Raw genomic sequence first — 19746 nt, 5'->3', positions numbered from 1 at the left:
TTTGTTTCCAAGTTGAGAGTGTTTACACAGCCCAATACTCCTTGTCCTTTTCAGTTGTTTTCGTTATACATATCAGTTCAATTTCAATCATAAAGACAACGATGTGGTGGTGCACCCATAAAGCCTACAGTCGATTCAATCGAATATGTGATTATTTTGTTATGGACGATTGAGTAACACGAAACACTGACTCATTCTTGACATTCGACAAATAAAATTGAGGGGGCTGCTGCGCGAAACAAATTATTTTGAGCCCCTAGGATTTAGCTTAAAGAGAGATCGGGTGAAAGGTACTCATCTTCCAACCGAAATTCGATTGCGGTTAGACAAGAAAAGCAACAACGGGACACAACAACGGTCACCTTGGGCGAAAGGTCACGTGGTATCGCCTTTAACCAAGGACATGCCTAGCATTATAAAGAGGAAAATTGGAAACCTTTTGACGCATTTAAAAAGCGACACGTGTTTCTAAGTCGATTGCTCAATCCACGAAATGTCAAATTTTTCTAAAAGTGCCTAGTGATGGAGATACCCAATACTACGTGGACCAAGTACAAAATAAACGCCCTATTGATTTTTGGTGTCAACAATTCAAAAATATATTCCAATATTTTTGGTCCCAAAACTTATTCTTTGGTCAATAATCTTGAACACCTCCATGATTAAAATTATACCATCGATTCTTTTCTCATCAATTATGAAATTGGTAAAGATTATGGTTACTTAAAATACAAAACTGTTATGTAAAAAATCACCTTATATCTAAATTGGAAAGAAGTAATAATAACAAAAAAAACTCAAAGTCACCTCATTACCATAGCTATGCAAATTTTTCAATTTATGGTGCAATTTTCTGTTAAACTCGGAAAGTTTGCCTCGACGAAAGTTTTTAATAAACTAACCTGGTGGATCCGTGAACCAATCTTTCTAAGAGCTTCGATCCCGTTGAAATACTTGAAGCTTTTTACTATAATTCATCTTAAGTTGAGAGCAATACGAAAAGAATATTATATTTAAATAAATTTTCACACTCAAATACGGAGCGAAAAAATATGATAATGTTTTATTTTGAAAAACAAATCTACATTTAATTTTATTCTATTTATTTTTTTTTCTACAGTTTTAATCGTTAGTTTTTCTTTTCAAAAAAACCAACGATTAAAAAAATTAAAACAGCATTTTTTTTTTATTTTTGTATATTCTTATATTTTTTGATTAAAACCTAGTGGGTGCTTTTGAACGATAATTCTCGCAGTGATCGTGATTCGTCAATCATTTTATGGTGGTGTGCGGTCAAGAGCCAGGCAGCTTTTACATTCCGCTTGGATAGCGAGAAAAAGGATAAGGCATACGATGGAAAGCGTTGCTAATCGGAAGGCTACGACCGAATCTAATAAATATTGAATAAATGCAATAACATGAATTAATTTCACTAATGCAATTTTCTTAATTAGTGACTATAGTACAGTCAGCGCTCAGGGATTTAGAAATCTAATTTGAAATAATAATCCAAACAACGATATGGAATTCTACTCTTTGCTTGGGCTACATTAACTATGATTCTAAAATTAAACCTAAATAAGGCTAACTACAGGTCATTCTCAGTAAACAAAACGGAGATCGAACTCAGGCAGTCTCTCATTTCATATAAGTTTCAAATTACATTAAATTAGAAATAAAAAGGGAAACAAGCTAGGCTCGGTGGATGAAATAACTACGTGGTCAAGTTCGTTATTTCACCACAGCGAAACCAGGATTACCGAACTGGCCAAAATCGGTCCGGGTAACCCGAAGGTACGCCGCCGATCTGGACCATCCGCCTCAGATTGTCCGAAATGAAAAGAACTTCCAAGCAATCACGAAGAATATCTTCGATGTCGAAGATATCCGAGGCGTATTCGAGATAGTTGTACATACTCCAATGAGTTGACGGCAATGGCAAATACCTGGGACGGCCGGCGATGGCGAAGTACTTGTCCAATTCCTCTAAGTAGCTACGCAGTTCGTCCGGGCTGTTGAAGACAATTGGAGCCGATGGTAAATCGGCCATGGATTGTTCGTTGGCACCCCGTTCGGCACACTCCGAGGTAGAGATTTGGAGGAGAAGGAAGGTAGCTCCCAAGAGGAAAAGTGCCACGGAAATCACAGATCTGGCCATGTTTTTTCTGTTTGGAACTAGACTTAGATACTTCGTTACGAGCTTCCCAAATGAAACACTCACCAATGAGATCTTTATACTTTCTCTAGAAGATGCTTAGTAGGTTTCAATCCAGGTTTTCTGAGAACGAACTGACCGTTGTCCGGCTTTATATACTGGATATCGGACAATAAACCTTGTTTGCGAGGGAGTTTTCGTAAGGTATTCATTGTTAAAGTGGACGGCGCCTTGTCAACCACAGATTCCTCCATACATAGCGGGAGACGGATTTTTTTACATCCTCTTCTTTTCATCCGATTATGTTCTTCATCTTTTGAAAAAGGAAACCGCGCAATAACATCCTAGATTGATTAAGAACTTATTACTAGCGGGAGGGCTCCGATGCTTTATTATACAAAAGACTTTTCTATTGATCCATTTCCTAAAGTTCTGGAGAAGTATAACGTGCTTTAAACTCGTGGGTCCTCTCTGTGTACGGTTTCGTAGCCCCCATAGTATACTTAATTATTTACAGCCCACTTAAAAGCTGGTGGATCTTACACTTAGACCCCCTAATGACTCGGCAAGTTATATTTCAAGACACGTTTACAAAGTACAATCTTTAAAAGTGAACACATTTTTCGTAGGAATTTTTTCCGAATTATATAGAAAATTAAAGCTACGGATTGCCTGAACTGCGCATAGATAAACCTTACAAACTGCTCTTGAACGAACTACAATAATCTCGATGGTAATTATTAGCTGGTATAACAATTTCCAATCTTCGTTGATAAAATGCGCTGGTCTAAGCGTTATTTCTTCTCTAAAAATATGGGATGTAACCATGAATACGTTCAATTTTCTCATGCGCAATGTTAATATTCTAAATAATGTAATGAGGTCGATCACGGTTACGCGTTCATACATTTCTTCACGAAAAATTGAATAATTTCTTGATGTTTTAAGGAATTTATATACTTTATCATAGTGTGTGTTTGTGTTTAATTTATTTTATTTATTTTCAAGTGGGAAAGTCCAAGAGGGATATGATATTTGCCTATCTTTAGACCTTTAAAACGTTGTCTATGAATAATCTCATCAGATTGTCAACATTTCGTAAACCAAAAATAGAAAATACCCGACCCCTTGAAAATCCTCGACCTTCAAATCACCCTTATTTTAAACCGAGCAGAGATACCGATATGGTAATTCCCAATTTGTCTTCGAGCTTCGAGGTTCGAGAGGTTTCAATTTTTCAAGGGGATTTTATTATCTTTTATCAGTAAAAACAGTCACTGGTCATAAAGATATGACGTCATAGATACGAATTCAGACTTGAAATATATTAAATTAGCTTATCTCTTTTTTTTTTCGGATGAAAAGTTTTCAAAGCATTAATATAGAAATTTCAAAATCGCTAAAAACAAATTTAAAGAAAATACTTTTGTCCCTTAATGATAGTTTACCCGCACTACACCGGTGTAAAGCGGTTGAACACTTTGGAAAGTTATAAAGGTCTTTTTTTCGAAATATAATTATTGATTTACCTATGGCATCAATAATATTTCTGGTTTTTTTAAAGGTTAGGACTTGGAATAGAGTGGCATTTTAGGCTTTGCCACAATTTCTAAGAGGTTTCAAGCTTGGAAAACAAGTTAAATTAGCATTTTTTTCCCTCCACCCGCTCCCAATCTCGTCGCACGCCAAAGCCCCTGAGAAATTGAACAGCCGCGAAAATTTTGCGGGCTCGGAAGCTTCGCGATCGAGGCCGTAGAGACGGAGTTGGGAGCGGAGCGAGACCTGTGACAGTCTGCTGTGCCTCCATTTTTATGATAACAGAGAATTTTCAATCTCTTTATTGCAGATTAATCAATGCCTTTTAAATCGGGATGTAGTTGCGATAAAAAACGGTCACCGTTTTTCAGTGTATCTTACTGATTTTCAGGTTAGTTCCGTTTTAAAACCCCCGTGTCAATAAAGAAAAAAAATAGACCAATTTCCACATGACCCCTTAGTGATAAAACGAACACACATTGAAAATCTTGATATAGTAGTCTGAACCCTCAGGGTAAAATAGTTTTCGTTGCTTCCTTGAAACACGTTTTTAGTAAGACAACTGTTAAGAAACGGTATATTATACTTAAAATTTTGTCTACTATAATTTAAAAAACCTTAAATACACTCGGGAAGGTTTTTAAATTAGGTTTTTGTTGTTTAAATTGCAATTTAGTCCAAGGCTTAACTGTTTATCAATGATAATGTGAGTGTCTCGGTGGTGGTGGTGCACCCACTAATCTGTTATCAGGAAGTCCAGAAAGGTTACTAGGGGTCATGACCCCGTATCTCGTAACTATAAGCTATGTTTGAAAATTCTTGTGGGCTTTATTATATGTATTTTTTAAATATAAAATGTTTCATTCATCACAAAAGTAAAATTTTAAAACCCTTTAAGCTTATCTTTGACCCACAAAAATTATTTATATACCCCTTTTTAAAAGTTACCATATGTTTATTACTGGATTTATTTTGACGAATTTAATTAAATTATATATATTTTACTAAATAATTAACTCGCGTCTTCACTTTTTTATTATTATTTTTAGGTGGCCCGAAGGGAATTTACCCTCAAATATCGGATTATGTCCGGATTTTAAGTAATTTGAAAAATTTCCAACTTTCCAATTGAAAGTTTGTTTGCCATCTGGATTCAAACTTTCCAGAATAAGGTCTAAACGGGCCGAGTTTTTCATAAGATTCAAATTGATAACGCTAATTATTTTTGCCCATGTAGGATTTCCTTTTTTATCTCCCGCCCTTTCCCTATAGTCTATTCAGTCTTTCATTTTGAAGGCTGTTTTATTAAACCTGATGTTAATTTTTATTTGAAATTTATGGTAATTTTAATAAAACATCACGTAAATAATTGAAATTTATAAGTATCGAACACTTAAGAACTTACATAATGGCTGCAACCACCCATTGGCAAGATGATATTGACGAATGCCTGGCAGCCGATTTTGATGGCAGCCTTTCGGGACTGGGGATGGAATTGGGAACGTCATCGTTCAATATGAGGTGAGCAACATTTTTCACTTTCAATATAACTACTAGATTTATGGGTGAAGCCCTAGTTATCTTCATCTATTTTTTTCGTATTTTATAATTTTTTTATGTCTTTATTCGTGGTTTTGGACATACACGTTTTGGTCATGGGGTAGTGATGCTTTGATGGCATTACCATCGTTGTCCAATTTGAAGCAAGAGGCCATTCGAGAAAATGGGTTAGTATTAAAGGTGGAATTCATAAACGTCGGACGCGACGCAATTTAGTACAGGCGAAGGCAGGGCGTCGTGCGCAAACGCGACGCCCTGCCTTAGCCTGTACTAAATTACGTCGCGTCCGACGTTTATGAATTCCACCTGTTACTCCTACAATGCAACTTAAAAACAACTTCTTAAAACATTAACATTAACCTTTTGTTTGTTTACGCGACTCGTTTCAACTATAGTGATACTTCTCAAAGCAGCGACAGCCGTCCATTAAGCAGCGACAATGTCAATCGTTCGGCTGTTGTGACTGTAATTCCTCAAATCAGTCATCATGGCAAAAAGAATCGCCTACCTCTAAGCAATGACGATGACGTTACTGGGGCCATCAAAAGGTTCTGCGTTAGTAACGAACGCGAATTAGCTAACCACTCTCCTAATTCTGCCAGGTACAATCGCATCCGTCAATAATAAGCCTGTTTTAGAATGAGAATGATTGAATCCTTTTTCTTGCCCTTAAATTTTTTTCGAGGCTAATGTATAAACACACTTTTTGACCTTAGTAACCCTGATTTTGAGACGTTTTCAAGTTTTTTTCTCGCTTTTTGTTTTGCAACTCTTCTTTTTTTTGGGTGTTTTTATTTTTTGATTGTATAGTGGCTATTACGGTCGGGCACCTGGTCCCCCGCCGTTAACCAACAGCCTTTCTTGCGCCATGCCTGATTCTCACTCGCATGACCCTAATAGCAGGTGTCGACATAGCTCTTCGGCTCCCGACTTGATCACGGCGGTGCAACAATCTTCTCCCACTTCAACGGCAAACAACAACAACACGGTTCTATCGCAAATGTTGCAGTTTTCGACACCCTCGCCAGTCCCAATCTCCTCGACCCCTCTCTCCATCAAAGAGTGCTATCAAATGTTGGGTACCGGACACTTTCAATACGTTTTAGCCGCAGCCACCTCAATCGCTACCAAAATTCACGAAGAAACTATGACTTACTTGAATCAGGGTTAGTGTCGTAGGATCTCGTGGTGTTTTGTCGCTGTTAACTCATCTTAGTTTTGTTGCCGTTAACTCGTCTCCAGGACAATCCTACGAAATCAAGCTTAAAAAGCTGGGAGATTTAACTGAGATGAGAGGAAAGTTGCTAAAAAGTATCGTACGAGTAGGTTTTCAAGAGAGAAGACTCCAGTATATGGAAAAAGAACAAATTAATCAGTGGCGATTACAAAGGAAAGGGGAAAGAATTGTTGAAATTGGTAAGACCTAATTAGCCTTATTCCTGATCAGCGCCACCTACCCATAGCGGTGACTTTGAGAACTACTGTAAGCGGCAAGCCAATCAGATGTCGCTAAAATCTGGTGACGTCATTTTTGGTAAGACCCGAGAGTGCCAGTCAGTGACGTCACCAGATTTTAGCAACATCTGATTGGCTTGCCGCTTACAGTAGTTCTCAAAGTCGCCGCTATGGGTAGGTGGCGCTGATCAGGAATAAGGCTAATTGTTAATAGGGATGAATTAAGGGACGTCATTAGAACCATCGCGTATCTTTATTTAGATGTGCCTTTATCCTATGGCGTCTTTGATGTCATCAACGATCCCAAAACTGTCAACATTAGTGAATTTCTGTGGGATCCAACCAAGGAAACGGGAGTCTTTGTCAGAGTCAACTGTATCAGCACCGAATTTACTCCAAAGAAACACGGAGGAGAGAAGGGTGTTCCCTTTCGCATTCAAATTGAAACTTACACCCATGGCGAGGGAACCGCTAAACAGTTACACGTTGCCTCTTGCCAAGTCAAAGTTTTTAAGCCAAAAGGAGCTGACCGAAAACATAAAACTGACCGGGAGAAAATGAGCAAACGCGGAGTAGTAGAACAAGAAAAATATCAACCGTCCTATGATTGCACAGTTTTTTCCGAGGTCCGTCCGTCTAGAGTGTCGTATCGTGACCATGATTATGACTTAACTCCTTTTCAGTGTCCCGTTGATTCAGTTTACCTATTAGCCAGTCCAACCTCGACAACTTCTCCCACAACCTCGGTTTCTAATTCATCTGGAAAATTTTCTCCTCAAAACCCCGTAACTGATACTGTAGCTATATTAAGTCCTCCAACCAAGAAAGCGGTTAACACTTCAGTTACCACCGTTGCCCCTTCATCCTCCGCCTCATCATTAACAACACCTTCTCACGTTAACAGTATCACGAGCATCGCCGCACAAACACCGGAAGAGTAAGTATTTCGACCCTCTTATCCAGTTAAAGAAGGTAAGACATTGTAATTTTTAATTACTAGGCCGAGCGCGCAGTGCGACTCTCCTCCGTTATCGGATTATCCAGTTAGTCCAAAGACTGATATTTTGGCTCAATTTACAAAAGTACAGAAACTAACTCGCTCTTCTCTTGATATTTTATTAAATATTGATTCTTATACGGTTAATTAAACGGTTTTGACAGATTCCACCCTTGTCATCCGATGCCACTTCGAAGGAAGCCAGTCAATGGCTTCGTAAACAACGTTTTGAACCTTACATTAATGTTTTTTCTAATTTTGGCGGCTTTGATATCTTAGCCCTTTCAAGAGACGATCTCATTCAAATATGTGGATTGGCTGAAGGCATTCGACTTTTTAACGCGCTCCAATCAAAGTATTATGCCTCTTTTAATAATTAAAAGCCTATTAAGTATTAATTAGCCTTATTCCTGATCAGCGCCACCTACCCATAGCGGCGACTTTGAGAACTACTGTTAGCGGCAAGCCAATCAGATGTCGCTAAAATCTGGTGACGTCACTGACTGGCACTCTCGGGTCTTACCAAAAATGACGTCACCAGATTTTAGCGACATCTGATTGGCTTGCCGCTTACAGTAGTTCTCAAAGTCACCGCTATGGGTAGGTGGCGCTGATCAGGAATAAGGCTAATTAACATATATTATCATTACAGAGGAATTCGCCCGAGACTTACCGTCTTCATTTGCCTTTATACAGATAAAAGTATGACCCTTAAATAATTGAATTTCTATCGTTTATAAATATCGTTATTTCCGTACTAATTAACGTAATTAATTAACAATTTCATTTTAGCGTTCCACGCAATTTACTTAGAGAATTTAACATTGATAGATTTTGCTACAAAACTTTGCGCTGTTTTTGACTTTTCTTCAACACCAGCCACTTTAAAGATATACTTAGTTGGTCCAATGGGAATTCGGGTTGTGGTCACTGATGAAGTATTTTAATTTGATATAATTAAAATATTAACTATTATGCCTAATTAACCTTATTCCTGATCAGCGCCACCTACCCATAGCGGCGACTTTGAGAACTACTGTAATCGGAAAGCCAATCAGATGCCGCTAAAATCTGGTGACGTCACTGACGGACACTCGGGGTCTTACCAAAAATGACGTCACCAGATTTTAGCGACATCTGATTGGCTTGCATGTTACAGTAGTTCTCAAAGTCGCCGCTATGGGTAGGTGGCGCTGATCAGGAATAAGGCTAATTAAAGTTATTTATAATTAATTTTTTGTAACATTATAGGTAGTACAAAACATGAAAGATGATTCCATGTATACAGTGGAAGTGTTACATGGTGAGTGTAGTTTGTTATTAAGTTTTAACGATGATACTAGTTTTATTGGGGGTTAAAGGTCAAATAGGGTATTAATTACTAAAAAAAAATAATTTGGTATTTACTTACAGACCAATCTCAAGAAGGATGTTCAATCCTTTTAAAAAATTACAATTAAAATAATATAAAACAAATACACGATGAAATACAAAAAAAAAAAAAAATAATTTGCACTTTTATAAAAAAAAAATGTTTTTTCATTTGTTCCGCTTACAATTTTCAATACATCAGGGAAAAATATTTTTCCCTAATTTTTTTTTCAATCATATCGTACTTTTTTAAATTTTTTATATTGTAAAACTTAAAAAAAAAAAAAAAATTATATTATTATTAGCGTAAGATTTTAAATTAAAGGCGCTAAACATTAAAACATTAATGACAGACAAATAAATAAATTTAGGTTTCTTATTTTTGAATTAAAATAAATAGATAGATATTAAATAGAATCATTTAGAATTTTTTTTTTTTTTTTTTTTTAATTATCAGATTAATTGTACAGTTGCCAGAAAGATTAAGGAATACTTTAACTCTTCAGCTCTTCGCTTGTAATCTGAAACTAGATAAATATTTGTTTGTTTTTGTTTTAGTTTTTTTCTAAGAAAATACACAATTTAAATTTTATATTGTAATATAATTTAATTAATTAAGAGGTTAAATCATGTTTAAATTTAATTTTTTTTGGCATTTAAATCAAATCAAAAGAGGCAGGGTTTTTTAACGTTTTTATTTTCTACGTAGTTTTATAATTAATGGGTTTGAAAGAAGGTTAATTAATCATTGTCGGGTCTTCTTAAAAAAAGAGGAAAGATTAATTAATTATTATTAAATTAATTCTTTGCGTTAATCAAGCTATTTTTGATACTATAAAGTATAAAGTCGAAACCCCCTAATTTTTTTTATTAACTTACCTGTTAATTAAAAATGAAATTAATTAATTAGGCAGGTGGGTTTGTGGGCTTTTTTATTATAATTTGGAATGTTTATGATAGGATACGACGATTTCTGATTAAAGCGTCCAGGGCCTCCTCGTTAGTGCCATCCATGAGAATTAATTAACTTTGAATTAAGTCTGAAAACACCACCCCCCCCCCCAACCCCTTCATTTCAATTAAATGATCTATTGTAAATAATAATAATTAATAATTGTCGCTTCATCCGCCATTTTGTAAATAAAAGAAAAACTATAAGAACCTGGCGCTTAAATCAAGTCAATTCAATTCGTTTTTATGGATGTTAATTTCGTCCTGTGATAAGAATTTTTTATTAAAAAAAAAAGAAAGCGTATTTTGAAAAAGAAACGAGACTTATTTTATTTTTTAATTTAATTTAATTTAATTTAATTTAACGTTGTTTTATTAAAAGATAAATACGAAACTTAATATTTTATAATATATATACATAGTTTTTTTTTTTTTTCTTCAACAAAGTTTCAACGTTCGCTACAACTTTCTACAACAATTCGTTCGCCAAAAAAATATATTATTAATTATCATTAATTAATATAAATAATAAAAATTCTTCATTTCTTCCTTAAAAGTTAAAAGTTTTAATTTGGAGCTAAAAAAAAGAGAACTTTACAACCTAGACTAGAGTTTTATCTCGATTTAAAAAAAAACTAATTAATTAATAACCCAACAAATAATTTATTATCCTAATTTAAAAATTAATTTAATTTAATTTAATTTAAACCATAAACTTAAATCAACACGGAAGATATTAAGATTACTGGCCGCTTAACATCAGTATTTTCAAGAACATATTCATGCTGATAAGAACATAGGGCAATAGCTTTATCCTCTGGTACCATCCTCGCATACTTGGTTGAGAAGATTCGTCTGCTAATATTTATGTCACGTGTCTAAATTACAGACTTAGAAATAAGGATAATTTTTAAACTAGTCCTTGGGACCAGTGACCCCCCTAGTGTCCTAAATAATAAACTGGTCTCCGGAGTGGTCCCAGCCTTTGTTCTCCTATAGATTTGCAATTAATAAACTGGTCCCGAGGACCAGTAACCCCCACTTTTTGAATAAAAAAACTAGTCCAAGCAATTAATAAACTGGTTTTGGACCAGTGGACGTGTGCTATTTCTAAGTGTGGTCTAAAAGCATACATTTCTATAATCTATATAGTTGCTGCAAACCGTCATAGATGGCGGAATGAAGTGAGAGAGCAAACCTACACCAAGTATGCTAGGACAGGGTCTCGTGCCCTTTGTTCTTATGAGCATGAATCCATTCTTGGTATTTTATGATTTTATCATCATTAATCAAAGCTAAAAAATACTTTATAGAATTAATTTGTTTCCTAATTAGGTTTCATGATAAAATTAACGTCAAGCCCGTATTTTAAAAGCCCGTAATTTTAAGTTTTAAACTCCATTGATAATTAATTAATTTGTTTCCCCTTGCAACAATAATGCTAATGAGCTTTAGACCAAAGATATAATAATAATAATACACTACACAGTTATGGCACATTTAAGTACACATTGGTGACGCTGTTGGCTCATTTTCATTAGAGTACTGTCTTAGTCGTTTGTTTTTTCTTTTGTTAGAACTTGGAAGGGTGTAGTAGTATAACAGTATATTTTAACAAGCTTAAATAACCTTGAAAGCCAAAGTTATTCCCTGCTAAGATTATAAGGCCTATACTGCGTATCACATATTGAAAAATAACTTTCTAGTCATCATTGTTTTGTGAATATGTTGATAATATAGTTATTTTAGGAGTGTATGTATGTATTATCTTTGGATTGAGGGTGGGGGGGTCACCAGCGAACTTGATCTTTGTAATGGTCATAAAGACTCCATCTTTTAAGAGTTTCGTAACCTAATACGACAAAAAAAGAAGAGACAAAAGACTGAGCCACCCTTGCTGAAAGGCCTTTAGTAAAGATGCCCAGGCGTTCTTCTGTCCATAAGGCTGAAACCGCTTCCCCAATTGAATTTAACCTGTGAACCTAACAGATGTTTCAAATTAATCCATTGTTTCCCCAAGGACTATACCCATTAATTGTTTCCCCAAGGACTATACCCATTAATTGTTTCCCCAAGGACTATACCCATTAATTCTTTTCCCAAGGACTATACCCATTAATTCTTTTCCCAAGGACTATACCCATTAATTTATTCCCCAAGGACTATAGAGCTATTTCAGAGGGGGTAATGGCTACGTCACCAATGCTATTTGCCCATAGAGAAAACCCTCATAAAATGGCCGCCCTACACTCAAAGGCAGGCCCAATTTTCGTAGCAGACGAAATTTTCCCCCCACTGAAATAGCTCTATACCCATTAATTTTTCCCCCAAGGACTATACCCATTAATTCTTTCCCCAAGGACTATACCCATTAATTCTTTCATCAAGGACTATACCCATTAATTCTTTCCCCAAGGACTATACCCATTAATTCTTTCCCCAAGGACTATACCCATTAATTGTTTCCCCAAGGACTATACCCATTAATTCTTTCCCCAAGGACTATACCCATTAATTGTTTCCCCAAGGACTATACCCATTAATTCTTTCCCAAAAGGACTATACCCATTAATTCTTTCCCAAAAGGACTATACCCATTAATTCTTTTCCCAAGGACTATACCCATTAATTTATTCCCCAAGGACTATAGAGCTATTTCAGAGGGGGTAATGGCTACGTCACCAATGCTATTTGCCCATAGAGAAAACCCTCATAAAATGGCCGCCCTACACTCAAAGGCAGGCCCAATTTTCGTAGCAGACGAAATTTTCCCCCCACTGAAATAGCTCTATACCCATTAATTTTTCCCCCAAGGACTATACCCATTAATTCTTTCCCCAAGGACTATACCCATTAATTATTCCCCCCAAGGAATATACCCATTAATTATTCCCCCCAAGGAATATACCCATTAATTTCCCCCCCCCCAAGGACTATACCCATTAATTCTTCCCCCAAGGACTATACCCATTAATTCTTCCCCCAAGGACTATACCCATTAATTCTTTCCCCAAGGACTATACCCATTAATTCTTTCCCCAAGGACTATACCCATTAATTCTTCCCCCAAGGACTATACCCATTAATTCTTTCCCCAAGGACTATACCCATTAATTCTTTCCCCAAGGACTATACCCATTAATTCTTTCATCAAGGACTATACCCATTAATTCTTTCCCCAAGGACTATACCCATTAATTCTTTCCCCAAGGACTATACCCATTAATTGTTTCCCCAAGGACTATACCCATTAATTCTTTCCCCAAGGACTATACCCATTAATTGTTTCCCCAAGGACTATACCCATTAATTCTTTCCCAAAAGGACTATACCCATTAATTCTTTCCCAAAAGGACTATACCCATTAATTCTTTTCCCAAGGACTATACCCATTAATTTATTCCCCAAGGACTATAGAGCTATTTCAGAGGGGGTAATGGCTACGTCACCAATGCTATTTGCCCATAGAGAAAACCCTCATAAAATGGCCGCCCTACACTCAAAGGCAGGCCCAATTTTCGTAGCAGACGAAATTTTCCCCCCACTGAAATAGCTCTATACCCATTAATTTTTCCCCCAAGGACTATACCCATTAATTCTTTCCCCAAGGACTATACCCATTAATTATTCCCCCCAAGGAATATACCCATTAATTATTCCCCCCAAGGAATATACCCATTAATTCCCCCCCCCAAGGACTATACCCATTAATTCTTCCCCCAAGGACTATACCCATTAATTCTTCCCCCAAGGACTATACCCATTAATTCTTTCCCCAAGGACTATACCCATTAATTCTTTCCCCAAGGACTATACCCATTAATTGTTTCCCCAAGGACTATACCCATTAATTCTTTCCCAAAAGGACTATACCCATTAATTCTTTCCCAAAAGGACTATACCCATTAATTCTTTCCCCAAAGGACTATACCCATTAAATCTTTCCCCAAAGGACTATACCCATTAATTCTTTCCCCAAAGGACTATACCCATTCATTTTTCCCCCCAAGGACTATACCCATTCATTTTCCGCCCCACCCCCCAAGGACTATACCCATTAATTTTTCCCCCAAGGACTATACCCAATAATTGTAAACTTTACTCACTTGTATTCTAGCTCTAACAACGTCAAGAGGATTTGTAATAACACAAACTGTGATGCCACTCAGAGGCCCTGCAATGCTATACACTAATAATCTAGGTAAGCCAATGGGAATAACTGTTGCTAATAAGTCTGAAAAAAAGGACCATGTCACGAATGACTGACAATACTGTTGATTTTCAAAAGTAATTCTTACCAGTATACACAGGATAAAAAAGCCACCATAAAGCGCTACTTGGAACTGAGGTGTTTATAGATGCAAAGTATCCCCTATAGAAACCTTTAATTCCATCTCTACGATAAAGTTCTCTAACAATGGTTGGGGCCACCTTAACGGGTCTGCCTTTTACAGTTTCAAAATTGAGCTTCAAGGAGTTGAAACCAGGGTTGTTTGGGCCATTACCCTTTTGACCCAGTAACATCATGTGTTGGGAAACAACATCGAACGGAGTTATGATAGTTTGGCCAATAAGGGAACCAAAGCCACCAGCAATTAGCCCTTTTATTCGACTATCTTTTATACCTAATTCAGTATCCAAGGTATGACGAACTTTCTCGTATGTCCATATATAACCAATTCCAGAAGCAATTTGTATGGAATTTACCGCGTAGCCTTTGTATAGTCCGCAAATACCTTCGTAACGTATGATTTTACCAAAAGCATCAAATGTTCCTTTATATAAAGATTTTTGAGTCTGAATTTGAAGCCTGGTTTTAATGACCGTCAAAGGGTAAAGTAACGTTCTCAAAGCTAAAGAGTTAACTAGACTAAAGGAGAAAAATCTGCTTTTGTCCATCATCTCCCATTCTATGGTAAAAATTCTTTGGGATTCAATGGGTTCCATTTCTCGTTTCTTCAGTTCTTCACTACACTGATTTCAATAGTTTATGGAGGTTTGTATTGCATTCGTGAGTCTTTTCCGTAGAGGACAGTCGGCGATTACGTTAATCAGATCTTATGATCTCATACTCATTTATTATTGCGTAAAATATTATGAAGTTAGCTTATGATCTTTCTTCCCTTCTAAAACTCTTGACCAAGGCTTGGAACCACACATCTTTAAAGGGAACGGTCCGTTTTCCCAACTGTCCACTACTCCAACACGTTTGGATTAAGCTAACCATAGAGACTATAAACCCCAAGGAGTGGCAGCGGTGGCAGTTCCCCAGCTCTACAAGCGCAAATAATGATGTTGCTCTAAAATTGGTACATGAGAGCTTCCGGCCCGTTTAATTTTGCTTAGCGGAAGTTGCCCTGTACCAGAAAAAAGTGCAACAAGTTGAGACATTCCTTCCACTCCTCTACTTCCATTCTCTTTGAGCTAACGAACAGTTGAAGAAACGGTACATATTCGCAGAGAGCATGAACAATCAGAGGAACAATCAAGCAAAAGACTCCACTCCAGTATCCGAGTTCTCCTAGCTTTTTAAAATACATCAAAGGCTTATGGCGCTTTACTGATGAATGAAGTGTTGTGTTATTTTACTGGAACTTCGGAAGTCGGAAAGTTAAGTTGAAACTCGCAATTTTCAATTTACCTGCAAAGTACGAAACTGAGATAGAATGCTATAATATGTTTAGAAGGCCCCGAGGATTATCCAATTTCCAGATTATAATAGGAACAATTCTGGGTTTGGCAACTGGTTTATACATTTATCAACCACTTTTAATTAAGCAAATTAAAACTCAGGAGAATCCAAACACTGATCAAAGCCAAACTCCATCAGCATAGTCACTAGTCACAAAGGTACTTTGTAAATTATAGTCTCTTATAATGAAATTTAATAGCATTGATTGGTTTTGATTTCATATCAACACTTTCAGTCAGAACTTGTTAAAGATGCCAAATAAATTTGTTGCCACTATTTTTGGATCTATATCAATTATTGGATTGGGTTCAATCGCCTATGTAGAATATTTTAGGCCTTTAAAATCAAGAAAACACATGGATGAACTTGAGAGTGAAGCCTTGAAAATTATAAGGCTTCGTGAAGAGAGACAAAAGGAAAAAGAGGACAACAATTCTTATAATACATTTTAGAACAAAATATGTACAGTTTAAATTAATAAATCTTTAATTATTAGACATTTGACTCTACAGTTCTCTTTTTTACAACCATATTAGCTTCAGTCTTGAAACCTGCAAGGAATATTTGAGTTTAGGACAGTTATTCTAGATTTGGGAAATTATACACTTATTTACTTCAATTTAGGATTCAGTTTGAGGGTTCATCTTGATACTTGGTGTTGTAAATTGGTACATACTGTAGTACAGCTTTCCAATCCGTAATGTAAAGTCCTGTTAGGGCACCAACAGTTCCAAACGCTGCGGCACTCCTTGACCTTTAAAATGGGGCAAAACATTGAGAAATTTCACCATAACCCTGTATGACTAATCTATGCCTTGGTTCTGTTTATTTCCTAATTAAAGAATACATTAATTTTTTTGGAATAATCACCAGGATTTAGCGAGACTCATTGCCTTCTGGATTGTAATCATATTTACTGTTAATTTCAATCAATTTCAATTGAACTAGATATCGATTTGATATCTCTTCGACGTTAAAACGTTCCGAAACCGCTCTAGAGAAGAAAATGCGGGATTGCAGGGGTCAAATCGGGGTCATGGATTTAGTTTGACTTTTTGAATCCAGTTGGCGACACAAGCGCAAACTCGGGGCAGGTTTGAAAGCTAGAAGATACACTACTTATAATGGTTAATTGGATCAACAACGCGTAAGATCTAAACAATTCAATCTTTATAACTTATACTATACAAGTTCAGTAATATAAATTTAATCTTTTCCATAAAATACGAACCGCTTAAGAACCTTGAAGTCCTAAGAAATTTTGAAAGAAAAAGATGTATGGGGTGTTAATAATCTCATCTATTTATATATACGCTTTATCGTGACTTTATAATGCTCAAGAAGTCTGACTCGGACGTTCTGATTTCCTCTGAGTTCAGTCAAAACACTTAGCAAGTATCCAACGTGATGTTATACACTTAAGTATTTTTGGTGCTGTTTGGTAATCGTAACCTTCGCGCGGTATTTATCGGGGTTTGAAAGGCGTACACTGATAAATCCTAGTTAAAATAGTTTATTTAATTATAGGATCGAGTCATTATCCCTCATTTTTATAGAAGTTTCTCTTTGAACGCCATCATTAGCCTTTTATTTTCTGACACAAATTTCGGCAAAAGAAAATTTAAACCCCGCCCTGACGTATTCATTATTTTTTTTTTCAGTCCCTCTTCGTAATTACGCCTAATTGCCCGACTTTGATTTTCGCCGAAATTATCGCCTTATAAAAGTGTAAAATTTTTCCAAGGGTGAACCTCTTTCTTTAACAAAAATAGAAGTATTCATGGGTACTCCTAAAAATTTCGTCCGCGTAACAGCGGAAATTGGCGCGAGTTTTGTTTGAGGGCAACTGAGGGCTTAGGGTACGTAAAGGCGTGATCGGGTTCAAAGCTCAGAAAGAAATTCAATTTACGTAGGAGCGTAATTTAATGCTAACTCCCACCGCCAAAATACGCGTCTCTACAAAAAAAACTAACTCCCGAATTCATGCAAGTATCTTATGAATATTAAACCTCCACCTAAAGTTAAAGAACAATTAAATTAATCATTTCTATAGCTCAAAACTGTATCAACAGATACATGTTTTGAGATGATTGAAGAATTAACGCTAATTGCTATTTCGGTTAATTACTCGGGCCCTGATTGTTGCAGCCACAAAAATATTTGGTATCATTGTAAAGGGGAGAAGTATACATATTTTTCAGACTAGGAGGATTGATACAATTTACACCAGGAGACCAGGCTACTTGATAATGCACTTTGTCCGCCAAGTAGCCGGGCCTCCTGGTGTAGATGGTACCAGTCCTCCTAGTCTGAAAACGAACCAATTAAATAGAGTTTAATTTAAACAATAATTATTATTTTAATGCATGAGAAGATACAGAATGCTTTCATATACAATATCAATACAAATAAAGTAGAAAATTTCATGGGAGTATTTAAAATGTTCATGGCGGCACATGCATGGTTCTAGAAAGGTCAGGGCATTCTGTTGCCTTCCACGGAATCCTCCACGACACGCTCTTCTTCTTCTGCGTGTCGTGTTTGTAATAATTTTCGCGTGATTCTCCGCTATATTATAATCGTCTCTAGCAGCTACCCGTTTTGTAGTAAAGGAATTTCTAATCCGCCCAGTTAAATAAGAACCCGCACCCAGTTTACGACAAAAATTAAGTCTATATATTCCTTTTTTTTCTTTCTCGGGCTGAAAAGTTGAAAAATTAACGCCCTCCATTACTTACTATCCATCTATCCCCCTCCTCCTTGGTTTGACATGACCCGCACCGTGACATTATAATTCTTTCTATTTCGAAATATTTAAGGTTCAAGAATTATAAACGTTTCGATGATCCCTGTGAGTTTTCATATTTTTTTGTCGTTTATGAAAGAAAGGGGGGCGGTTTAGTTACAATTTAAGTATATAGTGCATCGATCGGAGCTTATAAATATAATCGAAGAAACGTTGACCTTTTCTTTGGGAAACTATAAAGATTTTCGAGTGCATGTTTAAACTTTTAACAGTCTTTTGTTTTCGCCCCCATTTCACCAAAACATATTTTGCTAAATTTGGATTTTTGGGAAAGCAATTAAATGCCCACGTGCAAAGGGGTATACTGTGATTTATCGATACCCACAAAACGATTATTACAAAATTAAGTTCATTCCATATTTTCAGGTGCTACCCGTTCATGAAATAATGAATTTAAAAATATGTAGGCCTATATCTAAATGATGTCATCTGTAGAGAGCTATTGAGAGGGGAGGAGTTACGGGATGTGACGTCAATATTGGTATAGTCGAAATTGTATGGCCTGAGCTGACGACCTCCAATATGGTGGCCAAAACCGAGGTCTAAGAGAGAGGAGGGTGTGACGTCACGAGAAAGTTCGTAGTAGCAGACTATTCCGAATAAATCTCTAAAAGTTAATAGGGGTTATTAGCTCACATTGTTTGGAAGGATCGTAAGAGGTCTAGTCTAAAGTATATAGTTCTCAACTCATTCCCGACATTGAGAAAAGATAGACATACTGACCGAAGGGATGTATGATATACCTATATAATTTGTAATCTTTAAAAGCCCTAGTTACCTTTGACAGTACTAAAATGATTACACGAGTAATCACTCGTAATTGGTGTACTATAAAGGGCATTTTAGGGAGATTAACCCTTCGATAGGCAAGCATGATCTGAAAGTGCACGGCAACTATAAAATTCTAATTAATAAATATTGTTTAACTGATAATGGTTAATTTTAACGTTATTTAAATAAGTATAAAACACAAATCGGTAGTTACTATTTGAATATTTAGAGGAAGGAAACTACGAAAACGGTTCCTAATTATACGGAAATATTTTTGTCTACATATAGACGGAAATAAATTTTGTGTAGTGTAATTCTTTTTATTACAATTAAGTCGAAAACTTTATAAATGATCGAGAAACGGTAAATTCAAACTGCTAAAATGCTATACATTAATTGTGACTTTCGATTTCAGTCCCGTTAGACGTGAGAGTCCATGAATAATATCTTTA

At 36.2% G+C, this 19746-nt stretch overlaps 4 protein-coding genes and 1 long non-coding RNA gene across 13 annotated transcripts; 2 read left to right on the top strand and 3 right to left on the bottom strand.

Moving 5' to 3' along the window:
- Positions 1-1038: 1038 nt before the first annotated feature.
- LOC149691945 (uncharacterized) lies at positions 1039-3101 on the bottom strand. The gene is made up of 3 exons (XM_089867571.1): positions 2222-3101; positions 1947-2165; positions 1039-1390 (listed from the first exon to the last, which is right to left on the bottom strand). Exons 2-3 carry the CDS (start codon positions 2156-2158, stop codon positions 1312-1314), a joined length of 291 nt encoding a protein of 96 aa, XP_089723697.1. The 5' UTR covers positions 2159-2165; positions 2222-3101; the 3' UTR covers positions 1039-1311.
- Positions 3102-3503: 402 nt separating this feature from the next.
- gem (transcription factor CP2 like gemini) lies at positions 3504-10343 on the top strand. 8 transcript variants are annotated; one of them, XM_089867564.1, is made up of 18 exons: positions 3504-3652; positions 3720-3791; positions 4002-4082; positions 4741-4863; positions 4929-5031; positions 5090-5213; positions 5330-5418; positions 5647-5853; positions 6062-6417; positions 6494-6667; positions 6968-7332; positions 7390-7643; positions 7707-7788; positions 7868-8058; positions 8356-8405; positions 8496-8641; positions 8955-9006; positions 9117-10343. In XM_089867564.1, exons 6-18 carry the CDS (start codon positions 5100-5102, stop codon positions 9161-9163), a joined length of 2127 nt encoding a protein of 708 aa, XP_089723690.1. In that variant the 5' UTR covers positions 3504-3652; positions 3720-3791; positions 4002-4082; positions 4741-4863; positions 4929-5031; positions 5090-5099; the 3' UTR covers positions 9164-10343. The 8 variants fall into 8 exon arrangements, with proteins under 8 accessions (XP_089723690.1, XP_089723694.1, XP_089723691.1 ...); XM_089867568.1 differs by lacking the exons at positions 3504-3652; positions 3720-3791 and having other exon boundaries at positions 3862-4082; positions 6155-6417; XM_089867565.1 differs by lacking the exons at positions 3504-3652; positions 3720-3791 and having other exon boundaries at positions 3863-4082; positions 4741-4791; positions 4964-5031.
- Positions 10344-10365: 22 nt separating this feature from the next.
- Positions 10366-14972, bottom strand: LOC149691943 (solute carrier family 25 member 44). The gene is made up of 3 exons (XM_089867570.1): positions 14324-14972; positions 14132-14259; positions 10366-12007 (listed from the first exon to the last, which is right to left on the bottom strand). The coding sequence occupies exons 1-3, from the start codon at positions 14970-14972 to the stop codon at positions 11816-11818; spliced, it is 969 nt and encodes a 322-aa protein (XP_089723696.1). The 3' UTR covers positions 10366-11815.
- Positions 14973-15548: 576 nt separating this feature from the next.
- LOC149691942 (uncharacterized) lies at positions 15549-16221 on the top strand. 2 transcript variants are annotated; one of them, XR_016382572.1, is made up of 2 exons: positions 15549-15875; positions 15957-16221. It is a non-coding gene; the product is annotated as an uncharacterized LOC149691942 (long non-coding RNA). The 2 variants fall into 2 exon arrangements; XR_016382573.1 differs by having other exon boundaries at positions 15953-16221.
- On the bottom strand, positions 16181-16842 carry LOC149691941 (cytochrome b-c1 complex subunit 10-like). The gene is made up of 3 exons (XM_089867572.1): positions 16588-16842; positions 16332-16471; positions 16181-16268 (listed from the first exon to the last, which is right to left on the bottom strand). Exons 1-2 carry the CDS (start codon positions 16626-16628, stop codon positions 16345-16347), a joined length of 168 nt encoding a protein of 55 aa, XP_089723698.1. The 5' UTR covers positions 16629-16842; the 3' UTR covers positions 16181-16268; positions 16332-16344.
- Between the last annotated feature and the right edge of the window lie 2904 nt (positions 16843-19746).

Source organism: Phalangium opilio, unplaced genomic scaffold (genome assembly GCF_054372755.1).
Source record: "Phalangium opilio isolate 3A_F unplaced genomic scaffold, DU_Popi_V2 ptg000024l_1, whole genome shotgun sequence".
In the NCBI taxonomy this organism is placed as follows: domain Eukaryota; kingdom Metazoa; phylum Arthropoda; class Arachnida; order Opiliones; family Phalangiidae; genus Phalangium; species Phalangium opilio.
Note: the sequence above shows the minus strand (reverse complement) of the source record. Positions and strands in the feature narration are given on the sequence as shown.